This window comes from Chiloscyllium plagiosum, unplaced genomic scaffold, assembly GCF_037043375.1.
Source record: "Chiloscyllium plagiosum isolate Xiang-an unplaced genomic scaffold, Cpla_swu_hap1 HiC_scaffold_37, whole genome shotgun sequence".
NCBI classification, from domain to species: domain Eukaryota; kingdom Metazoa; phylum Chordata; class Chondrichthyes; order Orectolobiformes; family Hemiscylliidae; genus Chiloscyllium; species Chiloscyllium plagiosum.
In genome coordinates this window covers 23358602-23369429 of record NW_028270175.1, presented here as the reverse complement: position 1 = coordinate 23369429, position 10828 = coordinate 23358602, and the positions used below count along the sequence as shown (strand labels likewise).

The following is a 10828-nucleotide window of genomic DNA, read 5'->3' as shown; positions in this document are numbered from 1 at the left end:
GAAACAAAAAGTAGGATGAGGGACTCCTGTGGTGCAATGATAGTGTCTACCTCTGAGCCCACAGACATGGGTTCAAGCCTCACCTGCTCCAGAGGTGTGGGTAATATCATCTCTAAACACATAGAAACATCCCATGTTACCCTACCAAATACCTCTTTGTCCCTATCCACCTACTCTAGACCCAGAACTAGACAAATTCCTAACCAGTGTCATAGAAGCATCATAGCTTTATGTTGAACGCTGTACCACGAAAACAGGATATTCATTATGACCAGTACTATATCAATAGTTAAAATATTGGTTTCAAGAGACAATGATGACTAAAACATTGTACATCTTCTACTACCCACTTATTAAATGGTGGGAAAATAATATCTGTACAACTGAAAATATGCCAGTAGGCGTTGATGCTTTTCAAATGTTACTCAGTACAAAAGTCATACAGTAATTTAGCAGTTATACACTTCTACCCACATCCAAAAATAATGGAAAGTTCATGCAAATTTCAGCAGGAATATTCAAACACATACAGAAAATAGCTGTGTGATAGACAGGCAATCATCAGTTCTGTGGCTTTTAATGGGAAATTCTAATTCCACTAGGCAGCAAATGGAGTTCAATGCAGTCACAGCTAGAGGAGAGTAGGTGTGTCTTCATAAAAAGTAAAGGAAATTTCCAGTCACTTTATCTAAAGATCATGATTCACCCATTGGGAAGAATGAAGAATGACCTTTCCCTGAAATTCTGATGAATATTCATTTTAGCAATTTTTGAGAAGATTTGACGATAAGTATGTATGTTAGCTCACTGAGCTGTAAGGTTTGTTTTCTCCTAATTTGTCCGATGTAGTGTTTTCAGATGTTTCATTACCATACTAGGTAACATCATTGGTGAGAGTCTACGATGAAGTGCTAGTGGTATGTCCCAACTCTCTACTTATAGGTCTTGGTTTCTTAAGGTCATTTCCGATTCTTTTTACAAGGGAAGGTAGATAGGATCTAAATCCATGTGTTTATTGATGGAGTTCTGGTTAGAGTGCAATGCCTCGAAGAATTTTTGTGTGTGACTTTGTTTCGCCTGTCCCAGGATGTGCGTGCTGTCCCAGTCAAAGTGGTGTCCTTCTTTATCTCTATGTAGTGACAATGGGTCATGTCTTTTGGTGGCCAGTTGATGTTCATGTATCCTGGTGGCAAGTTTCGTCCTAGTTTGTCCGATGTAGTGTTTTTTCTTACAGTTCTTGCATGGTATCTTGTAAATGATGTTAGATTTCTGGTAGTATCTAATGTTTCCTTTAGTTCCATTACCACACACTTAAACAGCGACACTTTTGGAGAAGGATGTGCAATTCTGGTCTCTTTCCTATTGGAAGGATGTTGTGAAACTTGAAAGGATTCAGAAAAGATTTACAAGGATGTTGCCAGGGTTGGAGGATTTGAGCTCTAGGGAGACATTGAATAGGCTGGAGCTGTTTTCCCTGGACCATCGGAGGCTGAGGTTTTTAAAAGTATGAGGGGCATGGATAAGATTAATAGACAAAGTCTCTTCCCTGGGGTGGAGGAGTCCAGAACTAGAGGGTATAGGTTTAGGGTGAGAGGGGAAAGATATAAACAGGCCTAAGGGGCAATCTTTTCACGCTGAGGATGGTACATGCATAGAATGAGCTGCTAGAGGAAGTGGTGGAGGCTGGTACAATTGCAAAATTTAAAAGGCATCTGGATGGGTATATGAATAGGAAGGGTTTGGAGGGATATGGGCCGGGTGCTGGCAAGTGGGACAAGATTAGGTTGGGATATCTGGTTGGCATGGACGAATTGGACTCAAGGGTCAGTTTCTGTGTTGTACATCTCTATGACTCAAAATCATCCAGAGGAGTATGGTGGATCATTTGCTTTTAGTTCCTAAACAAGATACAGGAACAGGGAGACCAGAATGTCCACAGACCTAAAATCCACGTTTCAAAACATTTTTCACAGTGTACCTAAACAACTTCACACTGCCCCTCTCAACCCAGCCTCTTCTGCACACCTTCATGTACCACATGCTCTGAAACCCTGGGCAAATTGTTTAACATAAAACACAAGGAAACACACTTGGAGAAAAGAGGAAGGTGAATCCCTGTGTTACATCAGGCCAATGTTTCTTCTGCTGTCATGAAATAGCCTGGGGAATTTATAGTGGACAGCATTTCCCCGAAATGGCCCCTATTGGACTTGGCAAAAAAAAATCTCAGTCAAGGAAAATCCCAAGATTCATTCCTGGTTTGTGCTGAGGTAACAGATTCCAATTCGGGCAACCCTAGAATTTATTTCAGCGCCACAGGGTTAGGAAGGTCCTCAAAATGGCAAGGTTGCAAATTTTCCATTTAAAAAACATAGTAATTATATTTTTAGGATTTATACTTTGGGTTTTGCCATATATTAATTTGGTTTACTCATCTTCAATTACTCATGTTTGAGTCCCAACCATGAGTGTCTTTCTCTGTCTGTAAATTCAGCTCAGCCTTTACTAATATATAGCTAAACAGCAAAACCTGCTTGATCATTGCTTTTTGAGACTGGATTATCTTATAGCAGTATAAAGTCTCACTTCAGTCTTCAAAACTGATAATCCATCACAATAGATCATGCTTATCTATAAAGTTTAAAATATGAAGTGAAACTATTACACAAACAGCAAATTGAATAACAAAGTTATACATCAACAATAAAGCATCTTTCATCAAATTCACAAAATACATCGTGTGATCAAGGATTATAACTCAATGATCTACACAACTCCTTTAAATGTAGTATTTCACATCATTTTCGGTAATCTCCAACCCATCTTTGCCTGGCTTATCTGAATTCCCAGAGTCTGTCTCACAGGATATTCTATTAGGCAGCTCTATGTAGAGCAGAAGAACCTTAGCATCCTGGAAATGAATGACTGGGCTGTCGAAAACTAGATACTCAATACAAACTGCATTAAATCGCAAAGTCTGGATGCACGTGTGAAAATTGAGCCTTAGATTCCAGTCAGCTCAAACCTGTTACTAAGGAGGCCACATAATTGGATCAGTTTAGGAAACGTTTAGCTGAATTTTAAATTCTGCAAAGGCATAAAGACTAGTATTTTAAAAGAAAGATAGTGATCAAGTCTGCAACTTTCACACACGGGTCATTCACAGAATGCTCTGACAAAGGGAATTCCTGTATCTCGCACGTAAAAAATGTGTTCAAGTTAAAAATTGGTTGCAGTGAATGGTTGAGAATGTGGTCGGGAATGAAGGTTTCAGCATCTGCAGTGTTTGAAGCTTTAGCTCTTGGTATGCAAACACCAAGTGTCACTACACACTGAGGTTCTGCTTGGCTCTGGTGTTACAAAAGGATTGGTCTGGTCACATTGCTTGGAACACTCCAATTAAAAAGGACCATACCATCATTCATGTTGAAAAATTTGGAAGGAAAACCTTTTTGGTCACATGTCCATCAGGCAGTGGTCAGCATGTAGCGTCCTTGAGACCCTGCGGGTAAAGGAGAGGGTGGATCCTGACACATGGTTCCCTGAGCAGACTAACATTCATTTGACAGAATACCTCATCACCAGAACTCTCCAACAAGCATCAAGACAAAGCTTGGCTGGTGGTGAGAAGGGCACTGCCTGTCAGATCCTTCATGCATGCCCAGTCTCTGTGCACCATCGCACAGACAGTCACACGTCTGTGTAACAGTCTGGAATGTGCCTTTGCAAAGAAGGTCTGGAGAGAGATGCACTGGTTTTTGTTGAGGTTTTTCCCAAGCAGCTCAGTGACACAGGACTCTGTGCTCCACATTTTGTTCCCCGGGATGCACACCGAGACAAACATTGACTACGTCCGAAAGACCATCAACTCAGTGAAAGACTGTCTTTTTGGTCTCCCTGGGGTGCAAAGATCTCAATCATGTGTTGCAGACTGGCACATTCCAAGGGACAGGACTATGTGCTGAGGGACGCACTAAACCTTGGAGCAGCTGCTGTCAAGGTACATTGGTCTTTCGCCAATGTCTAAGATCTTTTTGTCAAAGTATATAGCAAGGGTCTGTTCAGTTCAACATCCCCTCATATATTTACTGGGAACCCACATTATTTCTTGTCATGTTTTGATAAGCTGATTGGTGAAGCTGAGGTGGGATATCATAATTTTATTGGATCCTATGCAATGTCCAAACTGAACTGCTCTGCATTGCATCTAGAGATAATGTATGGTTAGATTGTTTTGCAATAAAATTAAAATTGATAGCTTTAATGGGAATGAAAATAGTTTCTTGTCACTTTGTGTGCGATATAATTGAAGCTCAAAATTAGGAATGCCATCACGTTATGCATAGTCTAGATTACAGTGGTGCTGGAAAAGCACAGCAGGTCAGGCAGCAACCGAGGAGCAGGAAAATCGACGTTTCAGGAAAAAGCCCTTCATCATGAAAACGTCGATTTTCTTGCTCCTCGGATGCTGCCTGAACTGCTGTGCTTTTCCAGCACCACTCTAATCTAGACTCTGGTTTCCAGCATCTGCAGTCCTTGTTTTTACCTATCACGTTATGCATTGTCCGAAGTGAACTGCTTGGTATGGGAGCTGTGGAGAAGTTATATTTTTGCAATGGTATACACTGCCCGCAATGGGATGGCTGGACTTTGGGTGAGTGGTGCCGAGCTCTCTAGCTTCTGTGGACACGGTGGTGGCCGATCAGGTTGGACGCGCTCTTGAAGCCCTTGCCGCACTGCAGGCAGCGGTAGGGCCGGTCCTCGGAGTGCGTGCGGTAGTGGACCTGCATGGTGGAGGTCTGGCGGAAAGCCTTGGCGCAGATCGGGCAGCTGTACGGCCTCTCGCCGGTGTGGGTGCGCCGGTGCCGCACCAGGGTCGAGTTCTGCTTGAAGCCGCGGCCGCAGGTCTCGCAGCGGTAGGGCGGCTCGCCAGTGTGGGCCCGCCGGTGGTGCGCCAGCAGGCGGCCCGGGTTGGAGAAGCTCTGGCCGCAGGTCGGGCAGCAGCAGCAGGACGGCGAGGAGGAGTCCGGCTCCCCGGAGTGAGTGCGCCGGTGCGTGGCCAAGTGGTGCGAGTGCAGGAAGCGGCGGCCGCACGCCTCGCAGGCGAAGCGCCGCTCCCCGCCGTGGATGCGCCGGTGCTTGGACAGGTTGGACGAGGTCTTGAAGCTCTTGCCGCAGTCCGGGCAGCGGTAAGGCCGCTCCTCGCCGTGGATGCGCCGGTGCACCGCCATGGTGGAGGACTGGCGGAAGGCCTTGCCGCACACCGGGCACGGATACGGCTTCTCGCCGGTGTGGGTGCGCTGGTGGGTGACCAGGTGGTGCAGCTGCACAAACTCACGGCCGCACAGCCGGCACTTGTACTGCTTCTCGCCGCTGTGCACCAGCCGGTGGATCAGCAGGTTGTACGAGGTGCTGAAGCGCTTGCCACACGCCGGGCAGTGGAACGGCCTCTCGCCCGTGTGCACCCGGCCGTGCCTCTTCAGGTCGCAGTACTGCTTGAAGCTCTTGCCGCATTCGCTGCAGATGAAGCGCTTCTGGCCGTACTGCCTGGGCTTCTTAGCTGGCCCGGCTGCAGGGAGCTCGCCTTCCGCAGCCTCCCCCTCTGGCTGCCGGTCAGTCTCTGTCAGGCCTCCTCCTGCAACACAACAGGCGCATGTTAGCTCCACCACCCTCCCTCAGGTACACACTGTGACCCCCTGCTCCCTGAGCAACACGCCACGATTCATACTTCTCCACCCAAATCCATCCAGCTCCTACAACCGCAGTTCACTAGGGAGACAACTTGCACATTACTGCTGGGATAAGAGCCAGCTGCTGGAAAAACGCATCCGAGAAGCAAGAGAATCGACGCTTCAGGTAGAAGCCCTTCCTTCATCAGGAATAGGGTGAGGGATTCCTAATGAGATGCCTGGAACGGTGGCAGAGGTAAAAACAGAAGTTACTATGAAAGCTCAGAGGTCCGGTAGTAATTATGGAGAGAAATCAGAGTTAAACATTTTGGTTCTAGTGACACTTCCTCAAATTCTAGGTTTTGATGAAGGGTCACTAGACCCAAAACGTTAACTCTGATTTCTCTACACAACTACCAGACCTGCTGAGCATTTCCAGCAATTTCTGGCCCTTGTTTCTGATGTACAGCAGCTGCAATGAGTTTGCTTTAAAAAAAACATTTAAGAGGTATTTAGTGACAAATAGGCAGGCCATAGAGAGATATAGACCATATGCATAAAAATGGGATTTGTTTAGCCTAGCATGTCAGCACAGACATGTTAGGCTGAAGGGCTTGTTCCCGTGCCGTACTCTTCCATGTTCCCATACTTTTCAACAGCAAGTCACATTTTAATTCCACAGCACCCCCAAGTTTTTAATGCCATGCGCACAGTATTGCAAGTCTAGAATTCTGGAGGCTGGAAGTGCCTGGTGGCGGTAGATGCTGCCTTCAATAACAGACACTGAAGCTCCAGCCGAGATCAGAAGCACAGAGCTCCGCTGTTCAGATAAAGCAGTATTGCTTTCCAAAATTTCACTGCACTAGATTACCAGATTCAAAACTTTCTCCATCTCCACGGATGCTGCCAGGTATATTGAATTTTACCAGCAGTTTGCATGCTTGGCTCAGATTTCCAGCATCTACAGTATTTTACTTTGTTCTAACTGCACACTTTGACTGGCATTTCTCAACCACTCACCTTGAAAGGGGACGGAACTGCCTCTTGATTAGCTGTCACTTGTATAAGGGAGGGGGCTTTATTACCAATACAAGAAAGAAACACTAGAAGTAGCTGAACATAAGCAGAAAAAAAAGGGAACCATTGTGCACAGTTTGGCCTATTTAAGAAAATATATTTCATTGGAGATAAATCTTCTGTGAACTGTGAGGAATTGCTTTTTGAGCAGGCTCTACACACTGGAGTTGAGAAGAATGAGAAGGTCATTGAGACATAAAATCCCTAAGGAGCTTGACATGGTAAATACCGAGGAAGCTTCCTCTCCTGCGAGAGTCTAAAACCAGAGGACGTGGTTGCAAAGTTGGGTGAGTAGGGGGAGGTGACGCAATGCAATTTAAAAACTGAAATAAAGGAGGTATTTCTTCTCAGAATATGGAGCATCTTCGGAACTCTTTGCCACAGGGAATCTGTGTAACAAAACTGAGATAGACATACTCAATAAAGGATTATGGGAAAAGGGCAGGAAAATGGAAGTGAGGAATGTTGGATCAGCCATGATCTCAAGTGGCAAAGCAGGCTTGAGGGGCTGAATGGCCTGCTCCTAATCCTATTTAATGGTCTTAATTAACTCAGTGTTTTTCATGGCCATAAAACACTGGCCTACAATGGCTTGTTAGTTGTACTGTCACAGAACAAGGATAGTGTCTGTAACAGTATACCTACTTCGACAATCAACTGAAAATAGCACTCAGTAGTGCACACCTCTGCCACATGTTAACTCAACATTATTGTAATTACACACCTGTTCCTGGGAGGTTCTCCCTGCCTGGTTAATGTGTTGTATTACAAAGCTGAAAAAGGTAATACTTTTCAGAAGACTTTACATCTCATTAAGTTTTCAGGCTAATCCAGATTCAATAACTTGCTTTTCTCTGCTTCCATTTTGACAGTGGTTAACAAATTTCACCACAACAAAACCACATTCCAAATAAAACAACCCAATGTTAGCACATCTCTTAAAGAGTTCCAGAATCCAGATCTTCACCAAAAACTAATCAATTTGTCTTTGTGTCATACCCCATCTTGTGCAAAGTATTGTTGAGATTTGTTGGGTAGTTTTTGAAATTTACTGTTTACAGACAGAGAGAGACTAACAAACAGGGGTGGAAATACTAATTTCTGGTCATATTCCGTGCAAAGAGGTGAAGATGATGATCCAGCATTCCATTAAAACTATTGATTGTAGTTTATCACCCACATGATGCTCCAACCCACATTCCACTGCATATATTTTTGAAAACTAAAATACGCTTTTGGAATTGGGACCCACGACAGGTTTAAAGAAAGCTGCTCTACCACGTTCAAAACAAGGTGGACAACTGCTCTCCTGTCTGAACACCTGAAAATGTGGCACAAATTGTTTTACTACAACATAACCTTCAGACAACAGCCTATGGGGAATTGAGTGGTAAATGACTTGTTGCAAACACTTCTTGTCTAACATAGATTTGTGTTCAGGGCATTTAGGTAGCTAGTCCAGTTGAGTTCTTGGTTAACAATGACTCCCCTGCCCCAGGCTTTTAAAAATATGGGATTCAGCAGGAGGAATACACAATGTCAAGGGCATTCTATTTATTCATCATTCTTAAAAGCATTAACACAGTTCAGGTCATTAAAATTTATCATTAATTTGCTGCTCAGTGTTTAGTTTTATGCTGGTCCCTTTAATATCCAATCACAATGGATAAGGAAATGAAAGTGACTCATGTTGCATCTGAACTCTATATTTTCACAACCCAACCCCCAAACTGTGGGATTAAGGGGAAGAAACCATCAAACTTTAACAAATGCAAACTCATTTTAGTTTAATGTATCATAAGTAACACTTCAAGTAATCGCTAATGAAAACAAGTTACAAATATCAGTGAAATGGTATACAAGTTGTTTGATTTGTCTAGTGAGTTAGTTGAAGGAATTCTAAGTTATCAGAGCAAGTTAGACTTAGTCAACTTTTTTCCTATTTGATTTTGATGTGGCTCCCTTTTGAAAATATTATTCTTATATAATTGTTTATGTATCTGTTGTTTGTCCAATGGACTCACTTCACATTTTAAATTGAGAGTTTGATGTTATGCAACACTTTTTCCCCCCCCCAAACTCAGTTCAACAGATCCTTAGGACAAATTCCATTTGTTTCTAAATAATTAGCAAACAGGGTTTTTTTGATGTCCAGAAGGTATCACCATGAGCTCAACTACATCTCAAGACAACAATGGATACTTTTAAAACACACTGATTTTCAGTACCATCTGAGTTGGGGGGGTAAGAATTTACAGCAAGGTTTGTGAAAACAATCCAAAAATGTAGCTGTTTTATCAGTGCTGCCCATCTAAGTGGCCATTATCCAGTTGTATGTTACAATGCCCAACAGTGAGGAGAGTAATATATTCAAGTATGATCCCATCTTCAGATGACACATCCAGTTCTGAAGAATCATACTGAACTCAATGTTAACTCTTTCTCTCTCCTCAGATGTTGCCAGACGTGCTGAGTTTCTCCAGCACTTTTCATTTCACATAACACATTTGCTTGTGCAGGTCATGAGAGTCAGGCTGTGGAATTCTAGCTGACTTTTGTCTTGTTTAATGCTCCAACATGGCATGCTTTATGCAACTCTCCCTTCCTGCATAATGGCTGATTAAAATCAGAACAAAATCTGCTCTGACATACCCTTTTAATAGCAGAATTGAGAATGGATTTGGGGATATGTGGGAATTACCTGTCCTGAAATCTGGTTGCAGATTGACATTGCATTCAGGAAAAAGGGAAACCTGATTTTTATTTTTTAAAAAAAGTGCTGGAGAAATCCAGGCCTGCAGCATCTGTGGAGAGAGGAAGAGTGTGTTAACATTTTGTGTCCAGTATGGCCCTTATTCAGAACTGGGGAGGCAAGATAAATACATGAAGAAAAAAAGACTAGAAGATTATGCTTAGAGAAGAGATGAAGTAGAACGGGAAGATGTTGGCGTGGTTTATAAACATTAGCATAGAATGGCTGGGCCCATTGGCCCATTTCTGCGCTGGGAATACTAGTAGCTGAAAACAAATGGGAAGAAAATGCAACACCAAAACAAATGAGCATGTTGCTTAAAAATCCAAAATATTTTCTCATTCTAAAACTAATAACTGATTTGTTATAAAACGCAATCCCATTTTATCTGCAGCTGGATTTTACCTTCCATTGTCTGCAGCAGCTCCAACAATGTCCTGCAGCTCCCACCCACAATGCAGCACCACGCTTCCGGACATGCGTAACACACACTAGCTGACCGCGGCAGGTAGGATATATTCCATCGCCCTGAGGATTCTGGGTAATGTACCTCCATTGCTAAACGAATGTGTCGACCTTTTAAATGTTTATATTTGTGTGAACAATCGTACAAATTTCAGTGAACAATCGTACAAATTTCGGAACCGCCAAAAGTTGCGAATAAATACTCGAGCAGATTTTCTTCCCATTTGTTTTCAGCTAGCTAGTATTCCCAGAAAGCAGAAAATGCTGAAATACTTTGGGTTGAGTAATATTTTTGGACGAAGACAGGGTTACCGTTTCAGGTTAATAACATTTCAACAAAAGGATTGGTAGAATTGTTTGTTTTCTTGACTTGATCAAAACTGCATAGGAAAAAGTTAGTGCATAAAAGAGAATTGCCAAGAAAGAAACATTATTTGAGAATCAAAAAGTGAGTGGCAGGTTTGCTAATCTTAGTCGTTTCCATTGTTTGGAATGCTTACATTTACTGTCCTATGCAATCTCCCAATTTTGCTATCATTTGTAAACTCTTATAATTTCAATTTCTCAGTAAAACCTTTGCGAAATGTACAGTCCTGCTTCATAAGATGAACAAGACTGTCATGTTAAGAGTAAGGGAAGGATTATTACATCTGTAGTAACATTTGTCTACAGCTACAATTAAATGCAGGAGCTTGGTTAATAGTCTGAATAAAAAATGTACCATTCAAATCAATTCTTAAGCTATAATCAACCAAGAGGAGATAACTAATTTCAAATCGATTAGTGGTAGGAATATTACAATTGATCTCAATATCCTTCAGCAAAGTCAACTAGAGTATCTATGCATTGTTATCCCATGACCTCT

At 42.7% G+C, this 10828-nt stretch overlaps 1 protein-coding gene across 2 annotated transcripts; it reads right to left on the bottom strand.

Annotated features, from left to right (window-relative positions):
• Window positions 1-212: 212 nt before the first annotated feature.
• On the bottom strand, window positions 213-10020 carry LOC122540312 (uncharacterized). 2 transcript variants are annotated; one of them, XM_087980464.1, is made up of 2 exons: window positions 9448-10020; window positions 213-5635 (listed from the first exon to the last, which is right to left on the bottom strand). In XM_087980464.1, exons 1-2 carry the CDS (start codon window positions 9548-9550, stop codon window positions 4674-4676), a joined length of 1065 nt encoding a protein of 354 aa, XP_087836590.1. In that variant the 5' UTR covers window positions 9551-10020; the 3' UTR covers window positions 213-4673. The 2 variants fall into 2 exon arrangements, with proteins under 2 accessions (XP_087836590.1, XP_043531759.2); XM_043675824.2 differs by having other exon boundaries at window positions 9904-9925.
• Between the last annotated feature and the right edge of the window lie 808 nt (window positions 10021-10828).